Genomic DNA, 20,132 nt, shown 5'->3' with positions numbered 1-20,132 from the left:
ATTGAAAGTCTGCAAAATATATTTGGTAGAGAGGAACTTTTAACAGAATATTATGTACTGGAACTGCTGTCATTAGTGATTAAGAAAGCTGCTGGCGCAGAAAACAAGAACGCTCACAACATATCTTGGCTGTACGACAAGGGGTTGTAGTAAGCCTGTAAAGGAGATGGCGTATAAGTCTCTGGTAAGACACAGACTAGAGTATGGTTCCAGTGTTTGGGACCCTCACCAGGATTACTTGATTAAGAACGGGAAAAAATCCAAAGAAAAGCAGCTCGATTTGTTCTGGGTGATTTCCGACAAAAGAGTACCGTTGCAAAAATGTTGCAAAGTTTGGGCTGGGAAGACTTGAGAGAAACGAGATGAGCTGCTCGACTAATGTTCCGAGATGTCAGTGGAGAGATGGTGTGGAAAAATAAGTTTGAGTGGTGTCTTTAAAAGTAGGAAAGATCACAATATGAAGATAAAGTTGGAATTCAACAGGACAAACTGGGGCAAAAATTTGTTTATAGGAAGGGGAGTTAGGGATTGGAATAACTTACCAAGGGAGATGTTCAATAAATTTCTAATTTCTTTTCAGTCATTTAAGAAAAACCAAGCTCGATAGCTGCAGTCGCTTAAGTGCGGCCAGTATCCAGTATTCGGGAGATAGTAGGTTCGTACCCCACTGTCGGCAGCCCTGAAAATGGTTTTCCGTGGTTTCCCATTTTCACACCAGGCAAATGCTGGGGCTGTGCCTTAATTAAGGCCACGGCCGCTTCCTTCCCACTCCTAGGCCTTTCCTGTCCCATCGTCGTCATAAGACCTATCTGTGTCGGTGCAACGTAAAGCAAGTAGTAGCATTTAAGAAAAGGCTAGGAAAACAACAGATAGGGAATCTGCCACCTGGGCGACTGCCCTAAATGCAGACCAGTAGTGATTGATTGAACTTAGAAGCTCACCTACATATGCTGGAATCTATCGGCATTACATTGGACAAGTATGCGGCCATGCTGTTTCCACTTGCTGAATCTTTCATTCCAGAAGATACTGAAGATCTGGTTACAAAATCAGCCAACAGTTCGTGAGGAAGATGACGATGATGGAAGTAAAGTCTTTGGAAATTGGTTAAAACATACAATGTTATTTCTGAGGACGGAAGTAGAAAATGGAGAAAGAGTCTCGCTGGCAAGAGCTGGATTTAAATTAAGTGAAGACAAGATCCAAAGAAACAAGAAATAGGAGAAGCCCCTTGGCGAAGCCCCAACAACTGCAATGGATCTACTCTCCTGTGAATACAAGAACATTGGAGTTGTATGTATATTTTGTGACAAGTCTCATGAAAGTAAGGAATGCTTCCAGGAACAAAGATTATCGTTGGAGAAAAAGCGAGAGATCTTGAGAAAGAAGAAAGGATCTTTCATCTGCATGAAGTCAGAAACACAAGGTAAGTTGCATTGTTTGTTACATGGTGCATCATATGAATGTATATCCTCAATCAGAGTCCAAGCAGATGCAAGCATCAGAAGAAACAGCAGAGAAAGTGCAAAACGAAATCAGTCAAGTTCAGAAGTAGTTCTTTAGACCCTTCTAGTGAATCTTGAGATCAACGGAAAATTGCACGCTGTAAAAGCACTCGTTTGCACTGGCTCGCGAAGATCCTATATACTGAAGAGAACTGCATAGGAAATAGGATATATAGCTGTTGACTCTGAAACTGTGATAGTCACAATGTTTGGGGGAGGTTCGATGAAAAAAATAGAACACAAGCGCTACAACATTAGACTGAAGAGTTTGATAGGAGATTTTTCATGTGAGGCCCATATGTTAGATCAGCCTCTAATATGTGGGGCATTGCCCGCCCCAAAAAGTGGTTCCTGTATTGAAGAACTTAAAGCGAAGGTGGTTCATCTTACTGTCCTAGGAGTTGGAGAGCTACCTGTCGAATTACTGTTAGGAGTGGATGCATATGGAAAATTGTACATTGGCACCATAAAGGAACTGCCGTGTGGTCTTACTGCTGTGGAAATGAGACTGAGATGGATTGTGATGGGCAAGTTTATAACAGGAACTGAGTCTATGACCCATGCCACTATGCTAACAATGCTTCTAACCCACACCTATCGATTACCGGACCTTTGGAATTTGGATGTCTTGGGTATCACAGATCCCTGTGAAAGTTGAACAAAGGAAGAGAGAGAGACTTCCATGCAAAACCATTTCAAAGAAATTGTGAAAAGAGATCCTAAAGGAAGATATGAAGTGAAGTTCCCTTCGATAAATAGTATGGAAGAATTGCCTGATATGATATAGATGTTGATTCCCATAGGGAAGCTGAAATATTTGTCCCGAATGAGTAAATGTATACATAGTCCGTTACTGGACATTATACATTTTCCAGGTAACTCATTCCTGGTTGTCAGCGTTTCGCCCCAGTGTGTTAAGTTGGGCTCATCAGTTTGTAAATAGCTTGTAAATAGCTCAACTTAGCACACTGGGGTGAAACGCTGGCAACCAGGAATGAGTTAGCTGGAATATTTATAATGTCCAACAACGGACCATTTATATTGGTATATTGGAAATGCCTGATAATCGAGAAGTAACAGAGAAGAGACAGATTTCATTGACACAAAAACTCTACGCTGTTGGGAAACTTGAGTGTTATGATGAGGTGTTACAAACTTGACTAACACAAGGAGTAACACAAATCATTCCAGAAGATAAGTGGAAAGACCTGGACATTATCTACCTCATCGTGGGGTGTTCTGAGAGAACTCGACAACAAGACCCGTTTATGATGCTTCTTGTAAGGTGAAAGAAAGTCCTTCAATGACTGTCCGGCTAAAGGACTGAATCTGTTAGATTTAATCCCCTCAATCCTTCTAAAATTCCATCGAGGGAGGATTAGCGTTATCTCTGACATCAAGAAGGCTTTTCTTCATATCTCTGTTCACGATGGGGATAGAGATTTTCTGAGGTTTCTTTGGTGGAGAATCTCTAGGAGAAGAAGATAAGGCTTATGAGACACTGTAGAGTGGTTTTTGGAATAAATTTCTTCTGGGGACTCTCATACAGCACCATTTGGATCAATGTAAACCATTTCAGAGGGAGGTGGCGAAAAAACTAATTCATTTTATGTAGACAACTGCATCACATCAGTTGATTCAGAAGATGAATGGAGGACATTTGTGGAAAAGCTACTGGGATCATGGCTGAAGGTAGATTTGAGCTGAGGGGTTGGGAGAACACTTCATTACTACCAAGAAAAGAAGACTCAAGACTAGCAAAAGTCCTTGGACACTTGTGGGACAAGAATGAAGATACACTCTTCTGCAGTACTGATGGATTGGGTAAGCCTGAAGGAGTAATAACTCAGAAAACTATTGTGTCAATGACACAGAGTATTTGATCCAATCGGATTCAGTTCTCCCATCACTCTCTTTCCTAAATTGCTCCTGCAAAAAAGCTGGAAGGCCAAGTTGAGTTGCGACTGCGAGCTAACAGAAGAACTGAAGTCAGAATTTCTGGGGTGGGTTGAAGAACAACATATTTTGAATGAAATATGGATCCCTAGATGGACTTCACTGACAAAGGTAGACTCCTGTTCCTTGCACATCTTTTGGGATGCATTTGAATTATCCTATGCAATGGATGTATTTTCAAAATGCAAAAGTACACAGCAAGTAATTGTAAGTTTGCTGCAAGCAAAATCGAGGGTTGCTCCACTCAAAAATATAACTATTCCTAGGATGGAATTCCTAGCTTGTGTTATAGGAGTACGTCTAGCCATGCAAGTAAAGAAGGGGTTGAATGTGACTGACATGAGGGAGTATTATTGGACAAAGTCGACCACTGCTTTGCACTGGATCACTAGAGGAGGTCAATGGGGAACATTTGTTAGGAGGGTGAAAGAAATCTGCACCAACTCCAACTTAGGGACTGGAACTAAATGTTAGGACAGAAACTGAACTACCTGTTTTATTCCTCCTCTTGGTTATTAATTCAAACACTAAATATATCACATGTTTCCTCTTTTAATTAAACAGATACACAGGGGTTTGGCTAAATCAGAGGTGCCAACCTTTGAAGTGGATTATCAGTAATCGTCCTCCGCCCCCGAGAAGAATTTCGAGTCAAGTCCAAAGCATGCTCCTTCCTTGTCGATAATGACACCCCCTTTGTCCTTCCCTCTAGCAATCTATTCGAAAGTATACCATATTACACAATAACATGTGCACACAACCTGTCAGTTCTGTGATAGGTTGTTTTTCACGCAGCAGCTGCTTTTCAGCGTAGTTTTTCTTTAAGCATCCTTCCCACTGTGATGGTATTTTCGTCCTCTGAACCATAAGCGATTCCAGTGCTGATGTGCTTAATGTAGGCCTTACTTCTTTCCAGGTACACTTAACACAGCAAATACGACATTACTGAAGGATTTATAGTGGAGAAGGGCAGCGCTTGAGCTCCTTCATTCACAATGAATTTTACAGCGCTTGTGGGTAGCAAAGGAAGTCACGATCGAATAAGTATCGTTGCCAACTCACAAGCATTGAAACGAGGACGATTTAGGAGAAAGGCTCGAAAGGATTGAACATTTTTCCTTTTATTTTTACCGTTCAAAATTATTTTTTCGTGATGTCTGCTTTTCCGTAATAATTTCCCCTTTGACCGTAATTCCGTAATCGTGAGGTGAAATCCGTAATTATTACGGACAATCCGTAATAGTTGGCGCCTCTGCTAAATCAATCTCAAAGTTCTCAAGTTCTCGGAACAAACACAACATGTCAAAGAACACCACAATGTAAATGGTGAGGCAGCATATCATCTAACATCCTCCCACCTTTTGATTCCAACAATTAACAATTTGTTGGTTTAAGAGACTCACAATAATCAGATCAAACACGGGAGAACAACAACGCACGTCTAATCATGTTCAGTTACACCCAGCACAAAGTATTGAAATTGACTGTGGCGACTTCTCAGCTGATGATGTCTTTCAGTTCCTGTATTGTGTGTGAATTTGTTTCATACACCTTGGAGTTTTTGCTACCATTCGTTCTTCAGAGAAGACATCATGGACTTGCTGCAGGGATACATTAGACATGAGACACAGTAGTGTCAAAAAATATCGGATCAATTATGCATGTTCCTAACACATCAGACCAAACACTGATTTTTTTCATCATACAGTGGCTATTGATACACAATGTTTAGGGTTCTCCGTGCCCAGTACTATGTGTTTTACAAATTCATACGGCTAGAAAGATGAACCCATGCCTCATCACTCATTGTGTACTTCAAAGGGTCTAACAGACCCGTCCTAATGCTGTTCAAAAGCAGGTGCAATAATCTACACATTTGAAATTGTCAGCCTCCTGTTATTGTTACACAGCCACCATACAATATGGCTTACAATCTAGGCTCTTTATATGCTATTATGTCTACTATGCCCTCTGTGCTATTTAAGATCTGTCACTGTTGTTTGTAAATTTCTCAGAACCTTTATCTATTTATGTTCATTTTTTGGTGCTACAAGTATTTAATTTCTGTGTTCAGTTTAGTTTTCCTTGGTTGGTCACTGAGGAGATATAAGCCAAAGTTTCTTGAAATTTATACTTTCCATTGTTTTACTTCACTTGTAGTTTGGTTGTCTTGCGATGTAGTAGTTTTGTAGTGTGTGTTTTATAGTTTGAAGCCGATGTGTGATCCAGGCATGGCAGAGGACAGGATCCAATCTTGTTCAGTGTATAGTTTTCGATCAGCATGACATTTATGTGTTTTTGAGTTCCCAAAGAACTGTCAATTTATTTACATTTGAAGGCGACATAACCTGCTAAATAGTGTAAAGCATAATAATTGCAAAGAAATTGGAAATTTATTGAACATCTCCCTTGGTAAGTTATTCCAATCCCTAACTCCCCCAGAAAAGGTGGAAGCTGACACCTGTCCTCAGCAACAGAGGAACTATTAGATACAGGTATATTGTTCACATTACCAATTAGTATTAAGAGGTAAAATCGACTTTTCATCATAAAAGGGGCAAGATTATTATAAAATACCAAGACTGCAAACTCCTTCCAGGCAGTCTTGCAGTCAAAGTATAGTTCACTCGCATGATTTTCACATCTTCAAAGAATCCAATGAGTTAATGGACATGAAATATCCTTTCTGAGATGGAAGTAGATCATGTGCTTCGACAGATGCGTAGTGTTCTAAATATATCCTTGCAGTATGAACCTTTATTTCATCTGCTTGTTTTTACTGAGCTATGTATTTACTTTGTCCAGCTCCTTGTTCCAGGTTAGCATGCTTGCCTTTGATCCAAGGGGCCCTAAGTTTGATTCCTGCCCTACTTGGGGATTTGACACTTCATTGATTATTTTCTCCGGCTCAGTGATTGGGTATCAACATCAGATTTCATCGAAGGAAGGACCCTATCCTCACGAACGATCAGGTCGCCAGTCAGCATCAACTCAAAACACCTTCACCAGGCCTCTCTGCAGACCACACATCATTATTTTACTTAGAAGTGCTTCATACTTTGGGGATTGATGTACTGAGTTTTGTAAATAGTATTATTGCAGGGAGCAATGATACAATTAGTCTTATTTTTGCTCATTTCATTTAATACATATTTAGTCCTAAAAACTAATCAATAATAATAATGCTATTTGCTTTACGTCCCACTAACTACTCTTTTACGGTTTTTGGAGACGCCGAGGTGCCGGAATTTAGTCTTGCGGGAGTTCTTTTACGTGCCGGTAAATGTACCGACACGAGGCTGACATATTTGAGCACCTTCAAATACCACCGGACTGAGCCAGGATCGAACCTGCCAAGTTGGAGTCAGAGGGCCAGCGCCTCAACCGTAAAAACTAATCAACCACTGAATGAGCAATCAAACACTGACAAAAACATAGCTTACAGATTACACTGCAGAACACACTATTCATGAAGCACAAACTGAACTCAACAGAAATTTCAAAACTGTGTCCAATGACATCACAACAGTCTATGTTCTTCGGCTGTCAGATGGGCCGGAAACCAAAATACACCCCTCCTGGGCATTACAAGACTTTAGCCACCTGATAATGGACCATGACTAGATAACATGAGGAGAGTAAAATGGATTCCACTATTGTTAATGTTGCTTCTTGGCCTGAGATCAGGTTACCAAACTATCTGAATTAGACAGATCAGTTATGTCCTCATATGGAGAAATGTATCTCATTCCAGAATATTACATGAGGCTTGAATTTGTGATCAATCACTGATTACACCTACGCCTCCAATAGTCCACTAGAAAGTACTACTGATGGGAAAATAAAGTAGCAACGCAAATAATTGAAGAAAAGATATATTCATATTCGTACAAAATTGATTACAGAGCAATAGGACTACATTATGGAGTTCAGTCTATTTTCTGGAATAACCTTTGCCACTTTTCTTTGTTCTTTTACATATGTTTTAGGGCACTGCATCTCTGTCCAGCTGATGGGGACCATGGGAACACCTGTAGGGGAAAAAATAAACAATTATTTCAATGAAAGTGAAGCACTGTGAAGCTTACATTACATTAAATTATTTTATTTTTTTGCATTCTATATGGAAGAGCATGTCATAAGTCAATTCTGAATTTCAATAATGTCAATCATTAAACAAATTCTCTCATGAGTTAACCAGTATTTTCCTCAATCATAGTTCACCTAATTTCTGTAGTTTATATTTACACTAAATATTGTAGATGGAATGAGAATTCAAACATAATATTAACACAAATAAGATGTTTTTCAAACACACCAAACACAAGAAAGATGGACTCTTTACAAATATCTAGTCAGTCAGAGAATACTGTTTTATGATATACGACAAAGGACATACATTCATTTTTCACAAAGAAAAAAGTACAAAAAAAATCTTAAAGATTACTCAAACAGTATTCATTGAATACACTCACACTTTCTCAGAAACAACCTAACCTATAGATATAATGTTCGTTGTCAGTATCCACAGGGTTTGTATCTACATCAGAGGTGAATTATATATACTGTATATATATTTTTTTGCTATTGGCTTTACGTCGCACTGACAAAGATATGTCTTATGGCGACGATGGGACAGGAAAGGACTAGGACTGGGAAGGAAGCAGCCGTGGCCTTAATTAAGGTACAGCCCCAGCATTTGGCTGGTGTGAAAATGGGAAACCACGGAAAACCATCTTCAGGGCTGCCGACAGTGGGGATCGAACCTACTATCTCCTGAATACTGGCCGCACTTAAGCGACTGCAGCTAGAATTATATTTTGATAATAATTAAAATTAAGTCTGATTAGATATTAAATGTGAGGAACATACAATACCATGTGTTCATTTTTCTTCCAAGCTGTTATACAACCAGAGGTAGTATATCTTTCAAGAATATTAATGGTTTCATGTAAAGTTCACACTTGTTTTCATACTTGCTTGCACTTTATTATAGAATGTAAGATATCTTTGTGTGAACTTCTAAATCATGGGTGTTCAACTTAATTTGAGGGCAGGCAGAATGGCAGATTCCTAAACAAACTGTGTACCACATTATTCCTCCCCCTGTCCTTCCCTAACACACAAATATATCCACACACCTGGTGCCCCCTTCTTTAATCACTAATCAATTAACCAACCAACCTCTCACACGGCTATTTGACAATACAAACAATATCCTAACAAACAATACAAAACAAACTGACAATAATAAACAGTACTCTGTAACTTTGGATAAACTTACCAATTAACAAGAAGTCTGGACCTTCGTTTTAAGTGACAGTGTTGAAATGTGTAACAGATAGATTTCACATGGCCACCCTTAGAATAGAATGTAGGCGTTCATCACTGATCCAGGAACATACTTTTGATTTTATAAACTTTATTTTTGAAAAAGTTTGTTCACAAATGTAAGTACTTGCAAATGTGCACAAGTATTTTCTTGCAAATTGTGCGTAATTTTAAGAAAGCCAGAAAATTTTCATTACTAAGCGCCTTGTAAAAGTTAATAAGATTTCCCTTCGTGGACTTGTCCCTTAGTTGGGACCTGTAGTTGCAGAGGTACATCACCAACGTTTAACTGCAATTTTTTCTTCGAACAAATGGATTTTCTCTGCACTCACAGAAAGGTCTTTAAATCTGTTTTCAAACTCATTCTCCAATAATTCAATCAACTTAATTAACAGATCATGTCAATGAAGTTAATTCACTTCTTGAAGCTCAGTACAACATGAAAAGTGTGGGAACATGCCCTTCTCAAATTGCTGTCAAAATAATTTCAATTTATTTTGGACTTACCAATAGTGCCAATCAAAGACCATTTAAATTCACCCGTGAAGCAATCTGATTGGCTAACTTCAACAGCTGATTAAATGACAATGGTGTGAAGTATCGAATTATGTTTTTCAAATTATTTATCAGCATGACCAACCTTCTAATGCTCTTATACCCGGTTCAAAATGTTTCCAACCACCCTGTATACAGGTTTATTATTTAAAAACTGTCTCTGTATTAAAAGGCTACCACAAATGACAAGGTAAAACAGATTACATGTGATGGGGACGTTAAAAGGGAATAAAAACAGAAATTACATAATTTTGAAAGTTTTTGTCAATAACGACATTATGCATTGATGGAAGTTCAGAGAGCTATCGTAACTATTTCGTGAATGTCCTCTATGGGTAGATGGAAATGTTTCCATGTGTCACAGAAGTGTCAAGTACGGTGCCGAATGCTCCGACCATTAGTCCTATTACTTCAAACTCTTTTTTCTCTAGGTTTACCTCTTCTGGTTGGCCTTTGTGGTGTTCGAACCATACAGTTGGGTCTATGATGAAGCCTTTAAGGCTGTGTTCTCTGAAGGCTATCATGTTAATACGACAAGAACTGCCGTTCATGGCCAATCTATCAACTTATTTGTGGACTAAAGGCCTTCTTTCTCACTTCTTTGGCTATGAAGGATCTAATTTGATGGTGTTGAGTGTTTCACAGAAGCTCTCCGTGTTTCTGAATACACAATTTTACTTGTATTTAATGGAAATTTGGAAGCAATATGTCAAATGGAAGTTGATAAAGGAATCAAGATTGATAGATAGCAAATAAATACCATTGGTATGCAGATGGCATCATGATACTTGTTGAAAATTTAGACAATCTCCCAATTCCTTTTGAACACCATCAACGAAGTAAATAACGTGCCTGGTCTTAAAAATCAACATTCAGATAACAGAGCTCAGAATAATCAAGATGGAGAAAATACTAACAGTGTTATCAACCTGGAAACAACAAATAAAAAGTGTCACATTTGAAGTACCTTAGATGTTGTGTAACACAAGATGGGATCCGGATCGAGAAATCAAAACCAGAATCAGCATTGCAAGAAATGTGTTTGTGAAATTAGAACATCTTGAGTGCAACCATGACTTCTGATTCAAAACTCGTTGACATGCCATGAAGAGTTGTGTGTTGCGGTGCTACTTTACAGTGTTGAAGGATGGATACTAAAAACTTTGTCAATGAACCAACTGCAGGCCTTTAAAATGTAAATGTGTTGTAGAATATTCAAGATCCCATGAGAATACTACTTCACCAACAAGGAGGTATTCTGCCATGCTGCAAAATCACATTAAGTCTTGATCCTTGCAAAACACATGAAAGCAGCCTATTCGGCCACATCTTCTGAAATGAAAAAATACAGTCTGATACAACTGATCACGGAAGGCAAGACAGAAAAGAAACAAGAATGTGGGTGGCACAACCTCTGACAGTGGTGACAGCACCACAAGAAAAGTACTGGAAACAGGATGATGTATGAAATTTTTTACTCTGAATTTATATTCATAACATCATCATCATCATCTCCCCTTATCCAGCTGAGTTGGGGCATTTATCATACTTGTCCACTTGTCCACTCCCCCTCTCCTCCTACCATTCTTCTAACGTAATTCTGTTCCATGTTTCTTTTTATACTGGTCTTGATCAAGTCTACTATCTTGCTCTGGTCTTTCTCTAGCTTTCTTTCCCTCAAACTTAGCCAACATCATCCGTTTCAGTATCCTTCCCTCCTTCATTTTCTTTATATGTCTAAACCATCTTAGTCAGTTCTTTTCAATTTTGTCTTGGGATACATGAGACAGGCTTGTGACATATGTTGGACAATGTTCTTTAGTACAGTGGCTAACTTTCTCAATACCGAGTATCCTCAATTCTCATAATACTCTTGAAATCGGTGGCTTTTCTAAAAATCTCCCCTTTTCAGGGCAAAATGAATCAGCTTTCATAGCGATGTCAATGAATATTGAAGGTTTCTCATAATTTTTTAAATTTATAACTATTAGGTTCTTCAGTCTGTCAAAACTAATTTAATTAAGTTTTTTCTTTTTTAGGTATAATTCTGTTCTTATACGTTTTCATTTTCAGGTAGTTTCTAAATGTACTTATTCATAAAGTAGTTTAGACTGACTGGAGAACCTAACCGTTATACATTAACTGAGTCAGAACTGAAAATAAACAGCTTCAGATATCACCAAAAAAAGTTCTTATCAAGCAAAACTGAAATACCAGCTGATATGTGCTAAAAAACTAACTGTGATATCCTCTGTATCCAGGAGACCCACCGTGCTGCTTATCAGTGGCCATCAGCTGGTCTACGCATGAAACATTATCATCCAAGCTCTGTATACGGTAGTGCTCTCTTCTGCTGACCTGGACTGACAATCTTTCCACAGGAATCAGTTGACAAGAAGATACTGAAATCATAGGTGTCACGTTCTGCACTCCACTATCCCCAACCATATATGGCTGTTTACAACTGTTGTATACAAGAGGGCAAGTCCTATTCTCTATGGTCAAGTTCTTCACGACGGATGACTATTCCTCATGCAGGCGAGTGCACTACATTTATTGATTTTTATGATCACTTGCAATGCTATTGCAGCTCTTGCCTATGGCATTTAAATTCAGGAAGCTACAGATCTTTCTGATGAAAGGCAGATCGTGTACATATAGATAAAGACAATGCTTAATGCAATTTTGGGGGGAAGAGTCCAAACTTGTTTAGGAAGAAGAAGAATAAAAAGAAGACATTATTGTTCATTCAGAAGACTAAGATGAAGCTGGGGATGGGACACCTTCATCGAAAAAACATAAACACGAGGATGAGTATGAAAAAGATAACATACCTTGTGATGGCTGAGGTGTATGTATGTTTAGTCATCAGCCCGAAGGCTGGTTGGATCCTCAACAGCTCTGCCATCAGCTGTCACAGATGGCCTAGGCATCACTGAAGAGGTATACTAGGGAAATGAGGAGTGAGGTAGTTTCCTGTTGCTTTCCTCACTGAGCCAGAAGTTGCTATTACATATCAGTCTGCCAAGCCCACTGAAATGCACGCACCAACCGACCCTATGAACAATAGTTTCACACCATTCATAGCAGGGACTGGCTGCATAAGGAATGGTATTACTAGCATCGCTCATACCTCAGTCACTTTCATATTGTCAAAGCCAAGTATAAGACAGAGACAGATCAATGAAAGTAACAAAATTGCTCTAGCCTATACCAGAAGACATAATGCACTGTAAACACTAGGTCCCGCCAGCAAAATCTGTATTAGCAGGTGCGATTACCATACTACTTACTGACCGGAATTTAAACACCTCATTTTTTGACCCAGCTGGAGGAGGAGATCCTATTCTCTATCAACACCTTTTTTGATTTTTTGGATATCCTGAAGTATATATTTTAATTCTCCCAGGATTTGGTATAGTCTCACATATTATTAGTCAAGAAAGAGGGGAAAAAGGAAGCCTTCGGTACTCTAGGTATAATTTACGCAATAATAGCAATTGGTCTCTTAGGATTTGTTGTATGAGCACATCATATATTTGAGGATGACCTTGTAAATCAGTGAAAGATTAGGATTCCGAATCGTTGTTGTACATGTATCAAAACATAAATGAACAAAGATATGTATGCTGTATGGAAGTTTAAAAAGACTTGGAGGCAAATTTATTGAGGCATCAGACACGTTGAACACTAGAGATGGGCAAAAAAATAACACAACAGTTATTTCGGAACTGTTCCGGACTCGGAACTGATCTTTAAATGAACAGTACACCGGAACACCTGTTCCAAAAAAACAGTGTTTCGAATTGCCTAGACTCTGCGGGACTGGTCTAGCAACACCCTGTTCCAAAAGAATAGTGTTCTGTATCGCCTGCACTTGGCGGACTTGGTCTACGAACACCCTGTTCCAAAAGAATAGTGTTCCGTATTGCCTGCACTCAGTTCAGTAGGCTGATTGTTCCGACTCACGGTGAACGTGAGTGCTAGTTCTCTGCACTGATTTTTATGTTCTTTGAAACTAGTCATTGGCTGCAATGAACAGCAGAGGAGCATCAAGGGTAGGGGAAGGGAACCCACGAAATATGAAATTGTAACAGGAGCCCATCTTAGTCAGCATTTTGACAGACAGCGAATCCGCAGTAAGTATGCATGACACTGACTGATTTTTAATCTTTGTTCGTATGTATTCTTGCTGCGTTAAACCATGTGCAACGGCAAACCATTCTTTTATCGCGATTTATGGCTGTTTTTGCTTTGTGCAATTTGTTCATTAGAAGTGTTAGAAATAAACCCTAATATTTATTTTAAATATAGTTAATTTGTTTATTTAGTTTTAATATATGGTAGTATTCAAAATATTAATTATTATTATTGTTATTTTAACATGAGCTTCAAGAAATCAAGGACAAGCCCACTGTGGACCCTTTTTCAGTAGTGGACTTAATTAATAAGTTAGCTAAGTGTGACTTATGTAGTTAAAAACTGTGCTACAGATCTTCAATCACAAATTTGAAGAGACACATTGAATGTAAGCATCCCACTGTGAATTTAAGAATTGAGAAATCGAGTCAGGAGGATCCTGATGTTCTGATAAATTATGATTTTTTCAGTACCGGTATACCACTTCCTTCTACATCAACTTCTGAAGCAATAGATGTCGCTAGCATTTCTTCTAATCAAACCAGACCACCACTGCAACCAACACCACCTAATCAGTCTCAAAAACTAGTGAAGGTAACAGAATATCTGCCCTGAAAATTTGCAAAAACCAGTGAAGGTAACAGAATATCTGCCCTGAAAATTTGGAGAAAGTCAGAAAAAGAAACTTGATGGTCCGTTATTAAATTTATTTGTTACAGATCTGCAACTTTTTTAAATGGTTGATACGGGATTTGTTGAATGTGTGGCAGGCTTGAATTCTTACAATTTACCAAGTAGGAAAACTTTTTTTGCTATTTGTTTTACGTCGCACCGACACAGATAGGTCTTTGGCGACGATGGAATAGGGAAGGCGTAGGAAGTGGAAGGAAGTGGCCGTGGCCTTAATTAAGATACAGTCCAGGCATTTGCCTAGTGTGAAAATGGAAAACCACGGAAAACCATCTTCAGGGCTGCCGACAGTGGGGCTCGAACCCACTATCTCCCTATTACTGGATACTGGCCGCACTTAAGCGACTGCAGCTATCGAGCTCGGTAAGCAGGAAAACAATTATCCAAAACTTGTTACCAGCTGCATATGAAACTTGCTATAACAGTGTGTTTAAAGAATAAAGTTCTATTACTTGTGTTTGTTTGACAACTGACTGTTGGTCATCAAAAAATACAGAAAGTTACCTGGCTGTTACAGCACAATTCATCTCAGAAGATTTTGAAATTAACTCTATACTGTTAAAATATTGTTCCTTTGATGAGTCACACAGTAGTGAAAATTTGGCAACAAGAATAAAAGAAATTACTGATATGTTCAGCCTAACTAATAAAGTTCTTATTGTTGTGTCTGATTATGCTGGGGTGGAAACACTTGCCGAGCTTTGCACATACACTTAATTTAATTGTCCAAAACGCCCTGCAACATGTGAAGTCCTTACAAGAAAAGGTGAAATTGATAGTAAGCTATTTCAAGAGAAGCAATATTGCTACTGAAAAGCTGCTTTCATATCAAAGGAACTGTGGCTCATGCACACAAAAGAAAATGAAACAAGAAGTTCCCACCCACTGGAATTCTATATTCCACATGCTGCAACAATTCATAGAGTTAGAGCCTGCAGTGAAGATTACTCTAGCACTACTATAATCTATTAGTTTCATGGTCCGTATGATAGTTCAAGTACACATATGAAGGATGAGTTCTCCACCCAATCAATACTTTATTTTACATAGTGTCAATTATTTACATAAAAAGACAGTACCGGTTTCGACCTGTAAATAGGTCATCTTCAGCTGCTAGAGAACCTACTTAATAGCAACTGTACAGAATAAATACTACTACAATTAAAATTAAACAAGGATGCCATTAAATAAACATGAATGCCAAAAACCAAACCAAACCCCATGGCACTACAGCCCTTGAAGGGCCTTGGCCTACCAAGCGACCGCTGCTCAGCCCGAAGGCCTGCAGATTACGAGGTGTCGTGTGGTCAGCACAACAAACCCTCTCGGCCGTTATTCTTGGCTTTCTAGACCGGGGCCGCTATCTCACCGTCAGATAGCTCCTCAATTCTGATCACGTAGGCTGAGTGGACCTCGAACCAGCCCTCAGGTCCAGGTAAAAATCTCTGACCTGGCCAGGAATATGGTACAGTTTTGGGGTTAAGGGGCTATTTTCAAAAATTATATTTACTGAGGTTGCAAATGGATACAGTTCTTGGAGTTTATCAAGAATCACTGACATTCAGGTGTCAATATGCCAATATTATGTCCAACGGTTTATGAGATTTTTAAAGTGCATTGTTGGGCCGCAAATATGCGGGGACATCATATTCATTAGAATAAGAGGTTTAGTAACCTGTTTACAGATACATAGCTTTTTTTCAGTCATGGAAACAATCAGACCTAGAGATATAGATGGAGCATAAAGTATTCTGCAGGAATAGATCATAAATGCTGTGTTAGGAAATACTTGCAACTCTAGCAAGGCTAAAGAGTGTTTCAATACACAGTGCTAATGGGCAAGGAAAATAGCAATTGAGGCTCTACATAAAGCTTCTTCAATCAGACAATGGATGAAGACAAAAAATCTGGAGAAGCATTATGTGATTTATCAAGCAGAAAAGCTAAAAGTGGAATATAAACTGTCTCGAATGCAGGTATTATACCATTATTGCATGGACAGCATGTACAATGACATTTTGCTGTGACACTGTATAGGTACAAAATCGCTGCTGGCATTCAAGACCAGACAGAGCATACAAGAGAATTAGGTGAAGTGCAAGTTAGTAAGAATCTTGGAGTTCCAAGTGAATAAACTAACTCATTCCTAAAGTCTATAATGATTTGAAGCAAATGAAGAACCTTAATAATCGTGTTATCAAAAGTTATATGTTACAAGTGATTTTTAAAGTGTATGCAAGCTTGAGTTTCATTAGGAAATTCTGTTACAAAAACTAAGGTGTTGCACCACCTCCCGTTTACTTTTTGTAGACTTACATCTATATATATAAAATAAGAGTTTTGTCAGTACACTGCTCAGAATCTAAAAAGGATGGCATTTCTGTATCAGTCGTGTCCACAGTAACAAGGAAATGCACTTTATAATTTTCCGTAATTTCTTTCTGTCTGTCTGTATGTATGTACACCCATCATGAGAGAACGGCTGAAGAGAATTTAATGAAAATTGGTATACAAAGTCGGTGAATAAGTCGCTGCAATCTAGGTCATAAATAATTTTATTCACGCTTAGTGAAGTGGTAGTTTAGGGGAAGGCCTAAAATTTAATTCTCAAATATTTATGTTAGTAGTGTCCGTATCTTACTGAAAATCGGTAGACAAAGCTGAGGAATAAGTCGCTACAACATCAGTTATAAATAATTGTATTCACTCTGAAAAAATTGGTAGTTTAGAGGAAGGACTAAAATGTATTTCTCAAATATTTGTTATTAGTTGTCCTATCTTAATGAAAAGCGGTATGCGAAGTCAGAGAATAAGTCGCTATAATCTAGGCCATAAATAATTGTATTCACGCTGAGTGAATTGGTAGTTTAGGGGAATGGCTAAAGTTTAATTCTCAAATATTTACATTATTAGTGGTCGTATCTCTAAATACTACATAACTAAAGTTATATAGTATTAAATTTCTGATCATTTATGTCTTATACATTGTAATCGTACCAGCGATGATCACAGAGATATTAATGAATGTGGATTTTTGTTACTAAGTCCATATCAGCACCGAGTCACGAGAAAATAGGTAAACAGAATTTAATGAAAATTGGTATGTAAGTCAGAGAATAAGGAACTACAGTCCACGTTATAAATAATTTTATAAGATGCCGTAATATCACAGAGTCGAAAGAAAACTAAATGTGAAGGCCTACAATATAGAAAGCTCATAAAATTGATCAACAATGACATTACATTGACCACTATTTGTTGTGATGTGCTTTGTGTCTTCTGTTGCCACTCATCTCCGATAGATAGGATTACTGCTGCGTACTAAGTATTTTTTAGAAATTATTTTACATTGCACCGACACAGATAGGTCTTATGGTGACGATGGGATAGGAAAGGGCTAGGAGTGTGAAGGAAGCAGCCCTGGCCTTAATAAAGGCACAGCGCCAGCATTTGCCTGGTGTGAAAGTGGGAAATTACGGAATACCATCTTCAGGACAGTGGGGTAAAATCCACTATCTCCTGGATACATGTTCACAGCTGTGCGCCCCTAACCACACGGTCAACTCGCCCGGTTGTACAGAGTGTAACAGCCTGCCTGAATATTGGTGAGAAGTAGCTGGGGAGTTAGATAACTTTCTTCTTTAGCATGTGGATCCTCCGGTTCATAAATTTTCTGATACTGCTGGTACATAACACACTGGTTCATCGTAGTATTCCAGCTATTCAAGTCCTACTCTGAGGCACTGATTAGATAGAGCAGTGTGCATATTTCATGGAATAATGGCAGAGGAGAGTTCACGGCTCTCTGCGACCTGGTCATTCCAGCTCTGGAACTTTGGACTGTTAGACCGGCACCGTAGTACTGAATGGAAAATTCTAAATTCCCATGGAGGGAATTAGATATTTTTCACCAACAGAGCATGTCAAAAATGTCAAAAAACATATTAGATGTAAGGCTTTTCAGGCGTTTGCTCTATTAACCAGCGTTTCATCTTAGGTCTGACACTAGACTCATCAGAATGGGATGTGTCAGACCCCACTCACTGACGCTGGGGTGTATGCAGGTGAACTTACTTACTTTGCAAGTTTTCATTCCCCACCCTGATGGGGTGGGGCGGGCCACCTAGAGGGTGTCGCCCTCTCTCTGGCCAGGAGAGATGACGAGGTTGAGAAGGAGTGAAAAAAGAGGGAGATGGGGAAAGAGTGGTTTGAATAAGTAAAGGAGATGGGATAAAGGAAGTATAGGCTCTCTAGCGCTTTATTGACAGATTTACATTTTCTGTGCTTTACTGACAAAGATACTTTGTTCTTTTGAGAAAAGAGAGATGAGTCTTTAATGAGCTGAGATACAATACATTAGATACAGAGCTTTACATGACGGTGTGACGGAAAAGATGGAGGGCTAGGAGATGGTAAAATGAGAAGTTAAGAAGGGAAGTGTGGATAAGGTTGAGAAGGTCCAGGTTGGGTAAGGGAGGCGTAAAGTAGTTGGGAGGTGGTGGAGCGGTGAGATGAGGATATTGGGGTGATGGAACGGGCCGGGGACGGCTGCGTGGTGTGGGCATACGGTGCGATGGGAGTGGAGAAGAATGGGAGGGTTCAACCCTATGATAGCGGCCATAGATGTGGATGCCTTGATCGATGAGGCGCTGAACATCGGCGTGCGTCGGCAGCTGGAGTCTCACCAGAAATGTGGGACCGTCGGAGTTATAAATACGGGATACTTGCTTGACAGGTACTCCTGCCTGGCGAAGGTCATGTGTGATGGCAGCGGGCGCTACGTTGGGGTCCATACCGCGCATGTTTTTTGACATTTTTGACATGCTCTATTGGTGAAAAATATCTAATTCCCTCCATGGGAATTTAGAATTTTCCGTTCGGAATTGCTAGGTGGGCAATTATTCCATTGTGGAGATTTATCTCTCGTATGCAGTTATCAGACTGTGCCTCTTATAAGGGCTTCTGATAGGTTCACCTGCATCAGTGGGTGGGGTCTGACACATCCCACTCTGATGAGTCTAGTGTCAGACCTAAGACGAAACGCTGGTTAATAGAGCAAACGCCTGAAAAGCCTTACATCTAATGTTTTTTGACACCGTAGTACTGTTCGTTAAAAGTGAGAAAATGTGTATTTTTTTCATTTGATCGGGTATTTTATATGATAACATTGCTTTTAATTGCTACATTCCTACTGATGCTTTTGTAATGACCTATGTTAACTTTAGTTAGAAAAACCACAGTCTTTCTGAGAATCCCGTAATGAAGCACGGGTACATCACCTAGTCTAGTATATAATCGATGCCGTGGAAATGCAAAAGGCCCAAATATAATCTTATGGTACTGAATATCGGACCCGACCAAAACTAACGGAGAACGGTCAGGAGCTGGATTTGTGCCTCTCTAAACTAAAGTCATCAAAACAGAAGGAAATGCAAAAGTTTATTAGAATTAAATAAAGGGGCTAAACAAAACAAAGAAGTTTATTTATAACATGTATTTGCACTTGGAACTAGTTTCAACGCTGTTTTGCGTCATCATCAGCCAAAATGTGGAAAATAGGCCAGCATGTAGGCATTTATATTACACAAGGCGTTACATTAAACAATACACATCTTACAAGGAGATAAAAACAGGGACGAATATAGAAACAAATGAATCGTTGAGAAAGCAAAAGTTATACATATTAAAAATAACCTTAACCACCGGGCGAGTTGGCCGTGCGCATAGAGGCGCGCGGCTGTGAGCTTGCATCCGGGAGATAGTAGGTTCGAATCCCACTATCGGTAGCCCTGAAAATGGTTTTCCGTGGTTTCCCATTTTCACACCAGGCAAATGCTGGGGCTGTACCTTCATTAAGGCCACGGCCGCTTCCTTCCAACTCCTAGGCCTTTCCTATCCCATCGTCGCCATAAGACCTATCTGTGTCGGTGCTACGTAAAGCCCTTAGCAAAAAAA

At 39.2% G+C, this 20,132-nt stretch overlaps 1 protein-coding gene across 1 annotated transcript in view; it reads right to left on the bottom strand.

The window, feature by feature from the left end:
- Window positions 1–7,320: 7,320 nt before the first annotated feature.
- Csl4 (exosome component 1 Csl4) overlaps window positions 7,321–20,132 on the bottom strand; it is a 120,840-nt gene continuing 108,028 nt past the window's right edge. The window contains exon 6 of the mRNA XM_067151402.2: window positions 7,321–7,492. Coding sequence (XP_067007503.1) covers window positions 7,377–7,492 — 116 coding nt within the window. The 3' untranslated portion in view covers window positions 7,321–7,376. The remainder of the gene's footprint in view (window positions 7,493–20,132) is intronic.

This window comes from Anabrus simplex, chromosome 7 (assembly GCF_040414725.1).
Source record: "Anabrus simplex isolate iqAnaSimp1 chromosome 7, ASM4041472v1, whole genome shotgun sequence".
Classification (NCBI taxonomy): domain Eukaryota; kingdom Metazoa; phylum Arthropoda; class Insecta; order Orthoptera; family Tettigoniidae; genus Anabrus; species Anabrus simplex.
Note: the sequence above shows the minus strand (reverse complement) of the source record. Positions and strands in the feature narration are given on the sequence as shown.